This window comes from Osmerus eperlanus, chromosome 21 (assembly GCF_963692335.1).
Source record: "Osmerus eperlanus chromosome 21, fOsmEpe2.1, whole genome shotgun sequence".
NCBI classification, from domain to species: domain Eukaryota; kingdom Metazoa; phylum Chordata; class Actinopteri; order Osmeriformes; family Osmeridae; genus Osmerus; species Osmerus eperlanus.
The window spans coordinates 1,593,736-1,612,760 of NC_085038.1; the positions used below are offsets into that span (position 1 = coordinate 1,593,736).

General features: G+C 45.3%; 1 protein-coding gene and 1 long non-coding RNA gene across 2 annotated transcripts in view; one reads left to right on the forward strand and one right to left on the reverse strand.

Moving 5' to 3' along the window:
- Positions 1-419: 419 nt before the first annotated feature.
- LOC134007179 (uncharacterized) lies at positions 420-6,237 on the reverse strand. The gene is made up of 2 exons (XR_009928016.1): positions 5,877-6,237; positions 420-905 (listed from the first exon to the last, which is right to left on the reverse strand). It is a non-coding gene; the product is annotated as an uncharacterized LOC134007179 (long non-coding RNA).
- An 11,453-nt stretch (positions 6,238-17,690) lies between these two features.
- il1rapl1b (interleukin 1 receptor accessory protein-like 1b) overlaps positions 17,691-19,025 on the forward strand; it is a 131,666-nt gene continuing 130,331 nt past the window's right edge. Inside the window, exon 1 of the mRNA XM_062447553.1 lies at positions 17,691-17,760. Within this exon, the coding sequence (XP_062303537.1) occupies positions 17,691-17,760 (70 nt within the window). The remainder of the gene's footprint in view (positions 17,761-19,025) is intronic.

Below are 19,025 nucleotides of genomic sequence, written 5' to 3' on the forward strand. Positions count from 1 at the left end.
TATCCAGAGTGACTTACAGTAAGTACAGGGACATTCCCCGGGGCAAGTAGGGTGAAGTGCCTTGCCCAAGGACACAAAGTCATTTGGCATGGCCAGAAATCGAACCAGAAACCTTCAGATTACTAGCCCAATTCCCTAACCGCTCAGCCACCACTTCCTGTTCTGTCCCTGATAGAGAGCCAATAGAAGACCTCCCAGCCTGTCACATGGGTGGCGTGCTTCTGTGGAAGGCCAAAAGTGCCACGGTAACAAAAATATTTGATTTGTAGGTATTAAGTGGAATTAAAAGTTTTTTGGGGGTTTGTAGAGATAGAGAAATGACTTAAGTCTGCCACGAGAAATGATTCTTCGAATTTTTGTTTCTGTCATTTTCTCTAGTGTCACATTTACAGTGACCTCACTCTCTGTCTCTCTGAAAACCTAAATGTACATCCGTAGGTGATGTGTTAGTTTTTTTTAAGACCTTTTTCATGTACAAGGACATCAGATGAACAAGCTTCGCATTATAGCAAAACTGTCGTTCACGCAACCAGCCCTCGACAGAGTATTCTGTACGTACAGGGAATTACTCCTCTGCGGTTGTCCTTTATAAATTCCCCCTTTTGTTTGTCAGAATGCTGATGTTGACTGAACAGTTGACTGAACAGTGCAATTATGTGTTTATTCTTAATGCAGCACATCACATTCAGGAGTGAATCCTTTCTGTGGGTCTTCCGGTACTGCGCTCGGTATTTAATTCCGGGTGATGGTCAGCGTCGGGATCTTTTGTATTGTTGTCGGGTCCTCTCGCCCCTTCATTCAGCCTCACAAGGATACTGCTCAGGGAGTGATACTGCTCGTCTGTGGTTGGTCACGAAGATATGTGCTTCTGTACATCTGAGGTTGCGCAGGCTTTGTGAAACAGCCTTGGGAGAAAAATAAAACAACTTCAGTATGTTGAGATGAACCACATCTTTTGAATGAGACTTTTGGACCAAGCTAGAGCCAGTAAACTCTTTCAGCTTTCAGAATTTTACTTCCAGATATTGCAATACTTACCTGTTCATTTGTTTACGTAGCTATGAAGACGACAAAGCTATAATCATCTGTTATCATCAGAAGAAACGATAGGCTACCGAAGGAAGCTCTAATACTAGGGTGTTTTTCCATCGACTTCTACAAGAGTTGACTGAACAGTCAGCAGAGTTATCCTGTCGTCAACCCTAATTCTTATTACACAATTCAACACAAGCTCTATGAGATTCATTCACTGTCGTTACTTAGCAATACCGCACACAGATTTCCCTCCAGTAAACACTTATGACAGTTACGGATTCCTCACTAAATCCCCTGACATTGATCGAGACAAATCTGGCAGCTCGTTGTCGTCTTCCCCCCGGTGAGTGAGACATCTGGTGATTCCTATCTATTCTAACACGACAGATGTTGACAAGTTAAAAAATATAAATTAGACCTGTCTGTGAAAGCCTGCTAATGATTATGATGTATATGTCTGCAGCCTGGGATGTCATAAGGAGCGCCCCTGATTCCTCCCTCTCGTTTGTGGGGGCTTCCGCCATGTTTCACTTAGAAATCATCGCAGAGCTGGAAAGAGAAGAATTTCACCACTGGGAATGCTAGCTATTAGGGACGGTTTTAAGTCTGGGTTGTGTCACTTGTGATGGAGTGAAGCTGCAAATAAAACAAGCTCTCAGCAGCAAGGCCTTGGACCCTATTAGAGAAATCTCCAAACAGAAGCAGGCTTTCCATCCTTCTTGCCTCCAGTATTTATTTAGCACCACCAGGCACTGCTACATTTCATGGTATGCCATATTTTCTCTCTCCTTCATCCAGGATGCACCAACCCAAGGACACACTGACAGTCCATTAAATTTACAGTCCTCACACAACAGACTTCTAAGTCAGGGAGGATGTCAAGATTAATACATCAGTTAAGAGTGGATTCTTCACTGACCCAAATGGGGCTACTTCTAGCTTCACCAATAATAGAGGGCCCTTAATTGGAGAAGACAGTGATTCCTAACAAGGGACGTCTGCGCACCCCACAAATTCAATTACAGCCCGGCACTTGACTTTGTAATTGATATTATAGGATGTTAACTATGGCAGTGAACTGTCAGCAGTGACAAGGGCAGATTTTTTTTCCCCCTACAGAGTTTGAGATACAGGAGGAAGTGACCGTTCTTTCCTACTGTAGCCTGAGAATGACACAGCATCTTAAAGAGAAAGGATCACTATACGCAAGTTATCGTCCTCACCTGTAGTTCAGCATGAACAAAAAGTTCCAAACTATAAATTGCTATAAACCACGATCAATGTGATATACTGTGCAAGGTTCCTTTACCCCTTTTCACAGTTGATTGTCTAGCATGTTTGAGGCTTGATTTGATTAGAATATTGATTTGCATCCCTCTTGATGCCTTTTAGCAGACAGCTCTGATCATGTTAATGATTATAATTAATTAATACAGATCATTCGGAACGATAACTGAAATCCAGCTGTTAGTAGGGCTTGCAGATCATCAAACACACACACACACACACAGTCAATACTCCCATACTCCATACTCAAATGGTAAAGGATCACCCCTGGTTATTTGGTTGTTTCCCAGAGAGTGAGAGATTGATCAAACGTGTGTTATTGGAAATGAGATAGTCGGCCACTTGGATTATGTTTTCCTCTCCTGTGGCGCTCCGCGCGGAGCCACTGAACACTCTACCATATACGGATGTCCACGGACCGAGGTTAGTATGGATCTGTGGTCGGGGGGTTGGAGAAAGATGCCCTGGTTCTCTACTGCAGCAAAATGGCGATCAATCAGTGGATTTATGACTGAGTCATTCGCTCTGGGGCCTGTTTCCTGGACTGTACAGTGTCACAACAACACTACTGGGCAGAATGAGTGGCAAAATGCTCTACAGGGACGATCCGTGCACTTGGAAGAGACAGTCTATAAATGTGGACATGTACAAGTTAATGAGTACCAAGAAATTAATTATATACAATTTCAAGTATTTTCTACAAAAGTACAGGTTTGTCTTCTGCTCTCACTGTGATATCCTGCGATCTTGAGATTGTGCCAAACTGCTCAAACGTTCTACTAACAGTATAGAAACAAAATTAGAATTTCAGCCAATTACACTTCCTGAAGTTGGTTTATTTCTTGACAAAGCCACCCACACTTTGTGTCGTGAGTTCACCTCGTCAGACACATCATCTGCACTGGTTCCTTTTGACAAGTGCTTCACACATGATCAAAGGCCTCTGTGGAGTCCATCATTGACCAATTCACAGGGAACAGTGGGTCACTAACCTTTTCCTTGGGGATTCAGAGCGTAGACTGCAGTGACAGGAGAGAAGGCAGAACCTCCTGTGGTCTACTGAAAGCTGAGACTGTGAGCGTTCTGTCTAAAGTCTCTTTTTATGTTTTTAATCCACAATAAACGAGGCAAACACCTCTTGGAATAGAGAGAATTTGAGGCTCCCTCTAAAATGTGTGTGCAAGGCAGACTACCTTATGCAGACGGTATTTGTAGCCCATTTTGAGGATTATATGTGTTTTGATAATGAGTTTTTGGCAGAGAGAGAAGGATTCGCACACAGAGAAAAAGGATGATGCAGACTTCTTTGCAGCCTAATTAAAGGAAATCCAGCACAGTGTTCAAGGAATCTGAAGGGTGGAAGAACGTAGTCGTATGGATAGGGCAATCACTCATAAACTGTAATGGCCCCAGAAATGATCGTTGTCTCCCTGACTGACTAGCTCACACAAAGCCAAGTCTCTGGGGGAAATGAACCTGTAGTCAGAGCACTATGCAGAATCGCTTCAGGCTGGGAGGGGACAGTGTCCCTGAAATATCATGTTTTAACCCTGGGGCCTGTGCTGCACTATTAATTATCTCTCTCCTCTCTCTCTCCTCTCTCTCTCCTCTCTCTCACACACACACACAGACATGTTCTCTCCCTTAAGTGAGACTTCACTAATCGGTGAATACTGTTTTTATTTTGCAGCGCAACACTGACACACACATTGATAATATCTTTCCACCATCTTCAGGGCTGACAATTTGATCACCAGAATCAAGATTCATCATGTGTTCTTTCACCGGATGTCTTTCATGCTGAACACCAAAGAGAACATTGGTTTATTATTGATTTGTGACTTGGCTGTGTGTTGCTGAGGTCCTGTCCCAGGCTATCTTCTTGAGAGAAGCCACGATTGATAGCTTTAGTGTGTATAAGTCGCATAATTTCTTTCTTCAGATCTGTATAAGCCTGTAGAAACATTGTGTAGAACTCTCAAACAACCCTGATGGGTAGCAGCTCACGCAATGACCACAGGCACGCTGCAAGACCATATCTATGAGCTTTTACATTTAGTCATTTAGCAGACGCTCTTATCCAGAGCAACTTACAGTAAGTACAGGGTACAGTACATTCCCCCGAGGCAAGTAGGGTGAAGTGCCTTGCCCAAGGACACAACGTCAGTTGGCATGACCGGGAATCGAACTGGCAACCTTCGGATTACTAGCCCGACTCCCTCACCGCTCAGCCAACAGACTCCCACCTGAGCTTTTTTTCAAATGTGTCATGGAGATCCACCTGCCTTATTCCTTCCAAGCGCATTCTGAAAGAGCTACATGAGAGGAACAATTGCTGCGGAACGTTTGCTTTATCAACCACAAAGCACTGTATCGAACCACAAAGCGCTGTATCGAACCACAAAGCACTGTATCGAACCACAAAGCTCTGTATCGAACCACAAAGCACTGTATCGAACCACAAAGCACTGTATCGAACCACAAAGCGCTGTATCGAACCACAAAGCGCTGTATCGAACCACAAAGCGCTGTATCGAACCACAAAGCTCTGTATCGAACCACAAAGCACTGTATCGAACCACAAAGCACTGTATCGAACCACAAAGCACTGTATCGAACCACAAAGCGCTGTATCAAACCACAAAGCTCTGTATCGAACCACAAAGCACTGTATCGAACCACAAAGCACTGTATCGAACCACAAAGCTCTGTATCGAACCACAAAGCACTGTATCGAACCACAAAGCACTGTATCGAACCGTAAAGCGTTATAAGTCCTCGTTTAACCATTTAGATATGAGCAAGAGTATGAAGTTTGTTAATGCCACTAGAAAACAAGAGGGAGATATTTTCTTCCGTCTCATACCAAGCTAACAGCTATGCACAATCTTTCATCTGTAGTGCTTGTCACCATAACAACAATCTAGAGTAAACTCGAGTCCTGGATAAAGCCCCTACTCTTGCTGCTTGAAATGCCTGTCTTGGGGGAAAATGGAGAGATTGTTTTTTTAAATGAGGTAGTCAATCTAAAAAGAGAGACACTAATCTGCAAGTTTCCACCAGAGACACTCTTCATGGAGACTGATGGAGTCCTCTCTTGCTGTTGTCCCCACACCTTCGAGTAGAGAGCTGTGTGGAGGTCCTGTCTCTCAGATACCTACAGTTTTATATGGTAGAATTTGTTAGAAAAGACTCTGTATTATGTTCCCAATTCTGTGTAGGATTCCATGTAAAGATCAGTACAGTTATAGTGTAGCATGGCATGGCATAGTACGTCTAACATGATGGCACTAGGGTTGGGTATCGTTTGGATTTATATGATTAAATCGTATATCGTATATCGATTCGTAATCGTTTAAAACGATTCCTAAACCGATTCTTGAAAAAAAGAAAAAAGAACAATTATTTAAATGTAACAATATATTTTTTTTTAAGTAGCCTTTAAAACCCGGTTCCATAGTGGAACCCAACCCTAGATGGCACAGGGAGAAATATTCTAACACATTGGTTTAGTTTTGGGATGTCCGTGCGAATGCACTCAGTCCCGTTCTCACCGATGCTGCTGGTACCTACTAAACAATGTGCTCTTCCGCTCATGTTGCCCCAGAATGGGCACGGCGTGAAACGAGTCTGGCGTTGTGAGAGGACGGAGGAAGTGCTCCGCCGTGCAGCTGACGAGCTGTCCATCTCCTCAGCCTCCGTCAGCGTCGCAGCATGTGGCCTCATTCAAGACCCCCTTTGGAATGGTTTGAAAACATCCTCTCCGCCTGTGTCGGTTCCCTGTTTGCGGTATCCGCGTTCCACCACCGCCTTCAAACAGTGCGGTCCTTGTTCTCTTTATTGCGGGCCTTTTCTGGGTTCTTAGCCGCGGCTGAAGGAGCGAGAATCGGTCCGCACCGAACAGTAGGAGGCAGACGGAATCTTTACTGGGTGAAGAGAGAGGGGTCCCCCTTGCCAATTTGAAGGAGCCCTTTGTGTTTCTTTCTCCCTGGAACTGGGAGAGGGTGTAAACTCGCTCGTTGAGGAGTGTCTCTTTGTTGGGAACGCTGGACTGACGGGCTGCGAGATTCCTGGATGAGATCCAGGGAGTCTATTCTCTGGACTGGATGGTGGAGACACTGGGCCCTCTCACCAAGGCATCCTGGTCAGCCTATATAGACGGTTCCCATTCAGCACTAATTCCTTCACAGTGTTTTAGAATTAAAAGGAAATTACCTGGTATTTTTCCTTTTCATAAAACCCCTTCAAGAACGATTTGTGGCTCCCAAAGTATTTTTGAGAGGGAGAAAGACTGGCTTAAAGGAGGAAAGTCTTTTTTCAAATGTAGACGTTTTCTGTCTTCTTCTTGACTTTGTTCTACATAAAAATATTCTCACAGACATTTAAAGGGCTTTTTTTGCCAGTCTCTGGCATTAAGCCAAGTATTTCAATTTCACTTGATTCATACACATGCTCCTTCACATATTTCCTTGCCGTGTTTATTGTCTTGCATTTCATCTGGCCACACGTATGAGATATTTACGGCACCCTATTTACGATTTTCCACCATCCAAAATGGCTGAAGATGTGAGATGATTTCCCCGCAGTGCTATAATCAATAAATTCTACATATTAATTAAGTTCCACTGTCAACTCCAAGGCTTCTCCCACGCCTTCTCCCTCTGCTCTCGTTTATCAACCAATCACAGCGCAGCGGACTGGAGCAAGGTTCCTGTGTTCACTGTCATGGAACAAGTCCCTCAGACCGTGTGTGTGTGTGTGTGTTGGGGGGAGGGGGTTTATAATTTACAGGAAGTGTCAATCTTCTATTTCCTTGTTTATACGACGCAGAGTGGCAGAACATTACGTCTCTGTAAACGTGAATTAGAGTGAAAGTTCCCATCGGCAGGTTGTGAAACGGCTATGAAAAGTCTTTTTATGGTCCTCCATGGTCTTTTAAAAAGATTAGATTCCGTTAATGTGCAAAACATAAATAAAAGGTGCAAAGGACTCATGCTCTTCGCCTCGGCGTGACAGAAAACCTGCTGAAGCTTTGCCAGTGCACCTGGCACCCCACACCAGCAACATTTATAATCCATTTCCTGTCGCCTGTAAAAGGGTCAGGAGACCAGAGGAAGGTGATGCAGTAAAAAAATTAAATAAAAATGGTCGGAGACAGTTGGAGACAATCCATAGTAGATGTGGCTCAAAGGGACAGATGACAAAGGTTGTGTACTGTACCTCAAGATCTTGGTTGGAGGCAAGTGGAGATTGTCAGAGGACAGGCACTTTCGTTAAGAGGGAGGTTCAGCTTGCCACTTGATGTTCTAATTTTGGTACAATGTCTTTATCCTCTTGGACTATAATGAGTGCGGTGTGTGTGTGTGTGTGTGTGTGTGTGTGGTGTGTGTGTGTTGGACGGCGAAAGTTTTGTGGGTGGCTATAACACATCCCATCTCCATTCCTCGAGCCCGGCTAAGCGGCCTGGAGGTGTCGCATCCCACAATGCTTTGCTCCTGAACTTTCAGCAGATCCATGCTTCTGATCCAGCCCTCTGATGCCTCTTCTGCTCTGCATGTGATTGTCCCCCACACTCCCAGTCCTCCACTGAGGGAAAGACAACAAAAGCGTGTCGGTATCTTAGCGTAAAATCGACAAAAAGGCTCAACGTAAACACTCACAGAATGTGTCCCACCATAAATCAAAATGACAGCGATGCTACGGCCTCGTCTCTCAGAGTGTCTGATTTGGAAGCGCTCGATTGGCCCAAGTTGCTTTTGGAAGCGCTCGATTGGCCCAAGTTGCTTTCGCTTAACAGACGGCCTGACGATCGGCCCGGAGGAGACGACATCATTTCCTGTTCTTGTCGACAATCAGATGATGGAGAGGTAACACGGATACGATCTCTCCGCTGGATGATTTACACCTTATTTACAAGGGTGCTGACCCTCTACATTTCCTTCCCTGCCAAGACAATTTATTAGAGTGCAGATAGTGATAATTTACGTTCCATCATTACGTTTTTTCATTCGCCCATAACCAAACCCCTACCCACCTTGTCACATTTGATACACAAATCTGGCAAAGACATTTCTTCACAGATATCACCTGGGTAGGGCCCCCTTTCGCAAAGCGTGCATCTTCATGAATAATATATCATGGCGAAGATCTGTTACAGTTCTTTTGAGTCTGTCAACTACTAGATACAAAACATAATTCCACCCAGTCAAGCCCTGTAATTAAAACAGACACAATTCCATTTAACAGCCTTGTTTTTAATGCTGGTTGCATGCAAAAACAACATCGACTATCACTGAGGCAGTGGAGGATTTTGAAAATGGTGAAGATGATGACAATAATGATGAAGTCATTTCTCGTGTGTCTCTCCTCTCTCTCTCTCTCTCTCTCTCTCTCTCTCTCTCTCTCTCTCTCTCTCTCTCTCTCTCTCTCTCTCTCCCCCTCCCTCTCCTCCCCCCTCTCCTCTCTCCTTCCTCATTTCTCCTCTCTCTCCTCCCCCCTCTCCTCTCTCCTCCCTCCTCTCTCTCCTCTCTCCTCCCTCCTCTCTCTCCTCCCTCCTTTCTCCTCTCTCTCTCCTCTCTCCTCCCTCCTTTCTCCTCTTTCTCCCTCTCTCACCTCCCTCCTCCCTCATCCCTCCTCTCTCACCTCTCTCCTCTCTCACCTCCCTCCTCTCTCACCTCTCTCCTCTCTCACCTCTCTCCTCTCTCACCTCCCTCCTCTCTCTCTCTCTTACCTCCTCTCTCCTCTCACACCTCCCTCCTCTTTCTCCCTTCTCTCCTCTCTCTCTCCTCCCTCCTCTTTGCTGTGCAGAGCGGCAGGTCTTGAGGAGAGCAGGAACGGTGGACGTCTTTCATGTCTTTTAGTATGCAAATGACAGATTAGCCAGAGGGGGGGGTGGGGGTGGGGGGGGGATTCTGTTTGGCGTTAACTACATGTACCAGGAAGGGGATTCAAAATCATTCACATCTTTATTTCTTTTCAAAATCATTCCAAGCTCCCCCCCCCCCCTTCAATGCTTCCAACTTAGAACAGCACACACTGTGCAATGGCGAGCTATTCAAACACGTAAAGGCTGGCTTTGTTTCTCAGTTTTCTTCGGGGTTGAGCTCTGACTTTTTCTTTCCAAAAAGGGAATCTTTCCCTTTCCCGTTTTTCCTCTCTTAAGCAATGTATGATGAAAGCTGCTTTTAAAAAAAAAAGTTTATTTACGTCCAAATGCATCTTGACTTGCCCTCATGGGTTTGGAGAAGTGACATGATTGAACGGGCTGTGTCCAGCAGGTCACATGATTGAACGGGCTGTGTCCAGCAAGTCACATGATTGAACGGGCTGTGTCCAGCAGGTCACATGATGGAACGGGCTGTGTCCAGCAGGTCACATGATTGAACGGGCTGTGTCCAGCAAGTCACATGATGGGAGCACTTGTACTTTTTCTTTATGAGCTTGCTTGGCAGACATCAATGAGCGATTCCCATGAGTCACATTCATCAAACAGAATAAGGTATTCTCATGCTTCTTAGCATGTAGGTGTTGTCTCACATCCATACATTCTTCTTTCATCCTGAATAATTAGATTTACATGTATATCTTATAGAATATCTAACAACACAGCTACGTACAGTAGTATACCACCTGAGTGTGTGTGTGTGTGTGTGAGAGAGAGAGAGAGAGAGAGAGAGAGAGAGAGAGAGAGAGAGAGAGAGAGAGAGAGAGAGAGAGAGAGAGAGAGAGAGAGAGAGAGAGAGAGAGAGAGAGAGAGAGAGAGAGAGAGAGAGAGAGAGAGAGAGAGAGAGAGATTATTATATAGTTTATTTATCTTGGTTGTAGTTGGTGTCACCAAGGAAGGTTTTAGAATGATGAGAGTGCAGTGTTGAAGCTTCTGCGTACTCACAGGGAGTGTTAGAAACAGGTGGTATGAATGGCAGAACCACTTGAAATGCATCATGGGAAGCAAATCCAAAGATTTGTTTGAGCTCAGGGAGAAAAGGATTAGGAAAGATTTCACATGTGGCAAAATGTGTGCTGAGTGTATACACACATACAAAACATTGATGTCAGCATTTATAATGTGAGTGATTTCAATGACCTGATTTCTCCCTCTTCCTTGGGTTCTCTGGTGTTGCAGGGAGGATGAGTGGATCTGCAGAGCATGGTGTAACCCGTGTTTAACCCTACAGAGGGCAGAGGGGGGAGTGTGTCCATTTAATACATTAATTTAAGGCTCACTAACTCTGGACTGCCTCAGTACATGTTTGTTTCATGACCCTGGACTGTGTGTGTGTGTTTGTGTGTGTGTGCTCGCTTGTGTGTGCTCGCTTGTGTGTGCCTGGGTAAACTGCTCTCAACGAGTGTTTGAACAGGCCTCCGACCTTACACTCTAAAGATCATCCGCCAGTTTTTCAGCATTGTGGGGCAATAACATGGCAACAGTAATATTAACATGGTCAATTTGTTTAGAAATGTTTTTGTTGTTTGTTTTTCCAGTTAGAAAGTGCATCGATGATTATATCCCACAAGGTCAGGTTGGTTTCAAAACAACATAATTATTTTGATATATTTAGCTTTTGATTACCATCTAATTTGTGAGGAGAGTTATCATCGTATCGTAAAGTGGAAAGTACTCAACCTCGTTCAGTAACAAACTTAACTTAAAAAATAGGAATTAAACTGTAAGCCTAGTACAGTGGTGTGAAGGTTTGTTCTATTGTAGTGCGGTTTACACAGACTCACACACACACACACACACACACTCCTCATCCCTGTAACTCCTTTTGGGCAAGAGACCAAGACGGCCAACATCTGTACCACTTTGAGCCCCTGACATCAGAGCCCTGTGATGTGACAATATGTGAGGGATTATTCAATCAAAGGTCCCAGCTCGGACTGCAAAGCATCAAAATACAATAGACCCCTGTCGACACACAATAAGACTAGCTTAACCAAAGCAACTATTGACTGTGGGATAAAACACTGAAATCTGTTAAACCTAACCCCCCAATTAATTGGCTTGAACAAACAAATTAACGCCTGATTAAACGATTGGGCCGCAAATCAAACTTACCTCTGCCAGTTCGAAGTTGCCAATTCATCTCTGTAAAATTGAATTAGCTAATATATATAATGTACAGCAGGATGGATTGGTTTCGGGGATGACCTTCACAGGAAAATGGTAGCTTGTTAAAGGACAGCTAGTTTTTCTTCTGTTCTTAGATTTTTTTTTTTTTTTTTTTTGAAAATGATTCCACTGTTGCTGGTCATAAGAGGCTTCACCTTTTGAAATGAAGCCAAAACAAATTACAATACTGTAATTACTTTATTGCTCCTTTTTTTAAAGGTCAAAGAAAATCACAGAATATGTGTTGCTGATTCAAAACCAGAACTCCCATCTCAGACAACATGTTGTGTCCCCAATACACACCCATACTCGTAATAAAGTAGAGCTCTTTTAATGAAAGCTCGTCATTCAGCTCAGAAACGTCATTCACGCTGAAGGTCTGTTGGGCTTAAGGCATGCTCGTTTTCATGGTCCCTGACCTGTTTCCAGGCTACAGAATCAAGTCGCTGCATTCAGGGGAAGCCTAATTGGGTTGACAGGATGTAGAGGCCTGCTTCGCTTCTCGCTTTCACGCCTGACTCTCCAGCCCTTTGACACACTGCACTGCCACAACCTTCCTCCTGGGCCTCCGATGGTGGCACCTCTTGAGTGTGATTAAAGACGGCCCTGACAGCTACCACACTCATCTCCTGATGACTGCTTGGGGCGCCTTTCTGTAATAGAAACCCCCCCCCCCCCGTTCCCAAATAAAACAAACCCTGATGAAGCATACATCTGCATTTAGAGAACGGCAGTTGAGTTGCCTGTCACGATCCTCTGCCGTTTGTCTACCGTTCTTCTTCTGAGTGATTTTTTGTTTAGCTGTGGTTTCTGGACTTTCTTACATTTACATTTAGCAGACGCTCTTATCCAGAGCGACTTAGAGTAAGTACAGGGACATTCCCCCCGAAGCAACCAGGGTGAAGTGCCTTGCCCAAGGACACAACGTCATTTGGCACAGCCGGGAATCGAACTGGCAACCTTCAGATTACTAGCCCGACTCCCTCACCGCTCAGCCATCTGCCACTAGCTTCTTGAGCTTGTTAGTGACCATCAAGCTCTGTCGGTGTTCGGTCAGGAGAGAATATCTCTAGATATACTTCCCCTCTCTCCTCCGTCTCCGGGACCTGGTCTGAACCTGTTACACGGATAACAAGGTGACACTGAGTGGTCTTGCTCAGGGTTCTAGCCAAGAGCTGTCTGGGTACACGTCTATGTTAATTAAGTCTCGGGAAGAGAGTGGGAGAAGCCATTAGACAAAAGCCTTAACAAGATAGCCTGAGTATTTCAGAAGGATGCAGGTTTTTTTTTTCTCTTCGATATCCCCCCTTCACCTTCCAAACCCTTAACTTGTCTCCTATGTAAGGTTGGGAATGTGGTCTGAAAAAAAGTTCGACCTTTTCCATATTTCTGATGTATTCTTCTTTCTATCTCCTGCTTTTATTTTCTCTTTGTCTTGATTGATCTCTCTCACCTCGTGTTCATTCACACATGCTCTCTCTTTTTTTTTACCTTTTCACCTTTCAAATGCTCAAAGTTTTGAAAAGCACATGATGAATGTAAGAGATGACACACAGATGACTGTTCAACGCTGTGGAAACGAGAGTCTGCAATTGGAGAAATTAGATTGTCGAAACTTTGTGAAGTGTGTTTTTAGTGCTAAGGAAGAGGGCGATCGCGAGATGTCATCGATTTCGATGTCTGACAGTTACCGTGGAAACTGAAAGTCAAGATTTTTTTTCCTCTGGTTTCTGTTAAGCATTTGGGGTGGTGGAATAATTTGCAAGGAGAGAGAGAAAAATAGAAACAGGATTAATAATTAATTCAGATTCATTTTTCCTCATTAGAGCCAAACGATATGGGTAAACTGCCTGTCAGAAGGATAGTAGGTGAAAGAGTTATTTTTGTTTACAGTTGCCATGAGGTTCTATGCTTCAATAGTCAACATTGTTAAATTAAGTTCCTTCATAGTTAAATATCACCTCATTTGCACGTAAATATTTCAAATTACCGTGCTATTTATTGACTTCAGTATTCACTCCTTTCATTAAATTGTATTTGCTTTGATCCCTTTTCGACCATACAGCTGTGTACCTCAGGAGTGTCCAATTCCCAGCCTTTATCTCCTGAGTCACCACATCTCAGGGTGGAGATGTGGTGAAGCATCCAGCAGTTGTTCGATAATCCGGTCCGCACCGCCGTGCCCTGTGGGTAATCTCCAGACAGACAGGCCTAAACGGAGAGGATTCCTCCGTGGAAATGACCAGGGCCCAACAGACAGTGCCCCCCGTGTAAATCCTGTTAATTACTGTCCGGGGACAGATAAGGCCTGGTTAGAGAGACTCAGGGAAAAAGAGATAAGGTGCATCAAAGTTCGACTGGTGGGATGGGGGTACGAGGTTGTGGATGGGGGGATGGGTTCAACTACAAACACTACTTTCTCTGGGAATATCCCAAACTTGGGAGCTGCTGTCAGTCTACGTATCTTCCTCTAAATTTTCTGCAGAGCCGAGAGAAAGGGAGGAGCGTCTCCTTGCATATCCAGCCAGATTCAGATCACGGGGGAACATGAATACAGCGAGCTAAATGTTCTCACAGTGGTCTTCTTTCTGTAAGGATACCCTGGGGACACGTCGTGAATGATGTGTGGGATGATACCAAATGGATGCATGGATCCCAGACTGGGTGTCTAGTGAGTTGGCTATATCGTTACTTAATGCTTTCCCCACAGTGTCGCACCAGAGGCACAGTAAAGCATCACAGGGAACACTCTGCTCTCATCAGCGTCGTGTTACGTGAGGTAATAAGTGGAAATGTGATCAATTATGAATGGATGGGAGGATGGGAAACAGGAATTTGATGTCATGGGTGTCCTAGGATCTTCCTAAAGGCCCAAGAGATGAGTTGCATCAAAGTATGTACATACTTAATCTAGATTCACCTCTCTCTCAATCTCTCTCTCTCTCTCTTGATCTCTCGATCCCTCTCTCTCTCTCTAGAGATATCTATAGATATCTCTATATATATCTATATAGAGATCTCTATATATAGGAGATATCTATATATATATATATGAAGGGGATACATAATATGTATTCTACATGCAAATACATTTTAAATGTGTATTGTTAGTCTCTTTCTGTTCATGGATTTGGGCTTGGTGCGTCTGAGAAGTTTCCACTGTAACCAAAATTTAGTGTAAATTTTTACACTAACCATTTAGTGTAAAAATGGAGGAGTCATGTTTTTAGTTTGTGGTAGGTTGAGCTTTCACAATAGCACAGTATACTTTACAGTGAGGCTATCCCTACAGCCGGTCTTCAATGTGCCGGAGAAATCATTCTCCTCAGACACCCAGTCATTCATGAAATACACACATAATAGTTCTTGCACTGTCTGCTCTTAGAAGGGAGAGATAAAGAGAGAGGGAGTGCGAGAAAGAAATAAGGGGAGGGAGAGAGCAAGAGTGAAGTAAAAGGAGAGAGGAATGGAGGGAGGGTGGTCAAGAGAGAGGGGAAGAGAGATAGAGAGAGGGGGGAGAGAGAGGGGGGAGAGAGAGAGAGAGAGAGAGAGAGAGAGAGAGAGAGAGAGAGAGAGAGAGAGAGAGAGAGAGAGAGAGAGAGAGAGAGAGAGAGAGAGAGAGAGAGAGAGAAGGGGAGAGAGAGAGGGGAAGAGAGATAGAGAGAGGGGGAGAGAGAGGAGGTAGCAGAAGCGAGACAGGGAGAGTGATACTGAGATGGGTGGAAAGAGAGAGAGAGAGAGCAGGAATGTGAGCCAGATAGAGGTAAGCACTATTAGAGATGAGATAGTGGGACAGTGAAAGGGAACGCTTGAGAGGGTTTCTACACTGATGAAACCATTCTGGCTCTCTGTGACCCAGTTTCCTCTGAAATCAAAGCTAAAACACGAACAGGCTGTGAATACAGACTGATGATTTATCAGTGCCTGAATTAAATTAATGGTTTGACTAAACGGTTTGTTCTTAACACAGTTTTTATACGAGTAGATTATAGTTTGCACATCCAGAACTGTACGTTACACGATTTGAACGAATGATCAGATTTAGCATCCAGCCTTTTCATTTCCCAGACAAGAGATCTGTTTATTTGCATGAGAAAGCAGTTAGACACTGTTTCATGCATTTAATTGCAGTTCAGTATTCACTCTAATTGAGTCTAAGGTGAAATCAGTTTCTTTGTGTCTTCAGAGTCTGTAATTCCACAGACTTTTGTCCATCTAGCTGGTCCAGCCCAGACCTGACTGAATTTCCTGGTGTTCCAAACAGCTCGTTCCAAGAGATTTTAATAAAGCAAACCTTAGTCATGCTAAACATCGCTCTCCTCCTCCTGCTTCTCTTCAGAGCTTCTTTTCTCCCCTTAATGGAGTCTTTGCTGTGTAGGATTAATAAGAAGTAATTAAATGTTGAAGCGGGAGAGGAGCAGCCCCTGGCCTGCCCACTCCTGAGTGCCTGGCTCGGTCAATTATTTATGAAAGTGCTGACAGGAGAGGAGCAGGTTCAACACACTGGGTCCCTCCAGGGGCCCCTCCAGGGGCACCTCCAGGGGCACCTCCAGGGGCACCTCCAGGGGCACCTCCAGGGGCACCTCCAGGGGCACCTCCAGGGTCCCCTCCAGGGGCATCTCCAGGGGCACCTCCAGCAGATTTTAATGAAGGTCCAGTGGAGCTGTATCTACCCGCCGCCCCCACCAACCGACCGACATTGCCCTACATCTTTCTAATGCCCCCCTGTCTCTCCCTCTCTCTCTCTCTCTCATCTCTCTCTCTCCTCTCTCTCTCTCTCTCTCTCTCTCTCTCTCATCTCTCTCTCTCTCTCTCTTCTCTCTCTCCTCTCTCCCCCTGTCTTTCTCTCTTTCTCTCCCTGTCTGTCTCTCCCTGTCCTCCCTCTGTATCTCTCTGTCTCTTTCTCTTATCTTTTCTCACTCCCTTCATCTCCTGCTCCCTTTCCTTCCCTCTCCCCCTCCATCTCCCTCTCTCCCACATCTCTCTCTCTCTCTCTCTCTCTCTCTCTCTCTCTCTCTCTCTCTCTCTCTCTCTCTCTCTCTCTCTTCTCTCTCTCTCTCATCTCTCTCTCTCTCTCTCTCTCTCCCCTCTCTCTCCTCTTCTCTCTCTCTCTCTCTCTCTCTCTCTCTCTCTCTCTCTCTCTCTCTCTCTCTCTCTCCCTCTCTCTCTCCTCTCCTCCCTCCCTCTCTCTCTCTCTCTCTCTCTCTCCATCCATCTCCCTCCATCTCCCTCCATCTCTCTCTCTATCTCTCATCCTTGTCTGCTCCTTAAGTGCCTGGTCACAATGTTGATCATGTGACCGTAGGCCACGTGTCCTGGTCCATCACAGCGTCCAGCCGCTCCCCGTCTCCACTGTTTAAAGGTGCAGGAAGAGGGTTTGTACACGCTCACTTCTGAGCTACAGCCACTCAGATTAGCCTACAGACCTTCCGGGGCTTTCTGATTCTGAATTTGAAAAGTGGTTGGAGCAGATAAAAGCAGGCTTTACTTCAAAGGTCCTTTGCACCTTCCAGTCTCTAGACCCCCCTCCCGTGAATAAAGACCCAGGGTCCTGTTAGTAGCTCTGCCATCTTTAATTGACACATTTTCCTTTTTATAAAGTATTTTTATAAAGTACTGTGTTTTTTTTAACCGCTTCTATTTCGATGACCAGGGTTCAAGAAATTCCTCTCCACTCTCCTGTGCGTTCATTCATTCAGCGAAATAATATTAGATCCGCCATCCGTAATACTGCCGTGGATAATCAAATAATATCTAATGATTTTAAAAAGAGAAGAGGCAAATTGTCTGTTGGCCTTTTCATGTCTTTTTCAGCACATCAGTCTATTGATAATCCTTGCCATTTTGGATGATTTCAGTTTAGAGATTTAGCCTTTTGACTCTGCAAAGATCAGGATGTTTATTGTTAGCTCTAGCATTTCATAATTTAATTAGATATTGACTCGCATCGGTAGAAGTCTTGGTTGTTTAGTGATGTCCAATCTCCTTCAATACAGTGCTTATAAAGACAGAATCCCCTATTACCGTAATTGCAACATCATGAAGAGAATGCTAAGAAATTAGTTTTTGACTTCAAACTCACTCAGAAACGATGTACTTCTGTTTGTTTCCCACCACAAAGCTTTTTTGACATCTTAAATATCCCAGTGAATCCCTCGTCTATCCCAGAAACAGAGAGAGCTTGGCTGTTCCCCACTTATCTTGTACTCCGCTTATCTTTTTCCCAGACAGGTGTGTCAGGCAGGTCCTGACGCTAATGGCTGCCCGCTCTGAAGCGCTGTCCCCTCAGAACCCAGAGGAGGAGCACAGTCACAGCCTCTCCCGAGGTTACCCCGCTCTGCCCGTGTCACGGGGAGGCGCAGACTCCTTCTCTCTGAGGATTCTCTTGTCAAACAATGTCATCGCTGGGCTTAGAGGTCATCCCTGGAGGTGTGGAGGGAGGGAGGGAGGGACATGGGGGCGGAGGAACAAAGAGGGGTGGTGAGGAGAGGGAAAGAGGGAGAATGGTGGAGGGAGAGAGATGGATGAGGGGATAGGAAGAGAGGCTGAAGTGATATGCAGCGGAAAGAGGGAGAAAGACGAGAGAATTTAAAGATGTTCACACGGAACGTATCTTATGAAGTGCACAGTCCATGTTCTTCCCCTCTTTGTTTCCCAGCAGTGTGCTCTCTCTCCTCACTCCCTCCCACCCTCCCCCCAACTCTCCAAAACCTCCAACTCGAAGCTCCAAACTTTGAGATTGAACAATCTCAGCATTTCTCCCTGTCTATCAGAGAATGTGTCGTCGTAGCACTTTGGAAGGGGCGCAATACCCAGAGAGCCTTGTGGAACGCCCGCGTCCAGGTTTGACAGCTCAGGCGTCTCCGGCGACGAACAGGGTGCCAATTATATGCCGCTGTGACAGGAAAAGGCTGCGGGGCAAAGCCGGCGTCCCTGGAGGGCCACTGTGAGCCCGAGCGGCCATGATGGATCCTGGCAGAGCGAAGGGGGGCAGATGTGCCACTACAGTCTCCCCTCTGTCCCCGCGGCGTCTGATCCGCCCTGGCACACCGTAGGCCCCACCAGAGCCTCCTCGCACCCATGAAATGTTCGCCCTGGCGCCGCAACGAGCCTGGCTAACGGCCAGCCAACCAGTATTTACTGAAACTCTGAATCTCTTGTGTGTTATTGTTTCACAAGCACACTGAGTCGATGGTCACTGTCAACCAGGGCCGGGGTGGGTAATCGGGAGAATCGGGAGAGTTCCCGATGGGCCGGTTCACTTTTGGGCTGATCGAGGATACATTTTTTTGGGGACATTTGTCACGTTAGTCTATCTTCTCTTAAAGTAAACTACACACGTTCCGCATTCTGACAACTCAGCCTCTGCATGGATTGTACTATGTGAGGGAGTTCTCCCCTCCCAAATAGAGTTGGTTGGGTCCATAGCGCGTCTTTTCCTAAAAGTTTTCTCAGATCGGCTACCGATAGCTGGGAACGGGGGGCCCTACCGTAACGATACGCGTCAGGGAGGATGGATGGGAGCAGGGCCGGAGTGATGGCATCACTAGACAAGGTTTTACCAATTGAAAAACGTCTGTTTATTTTACAT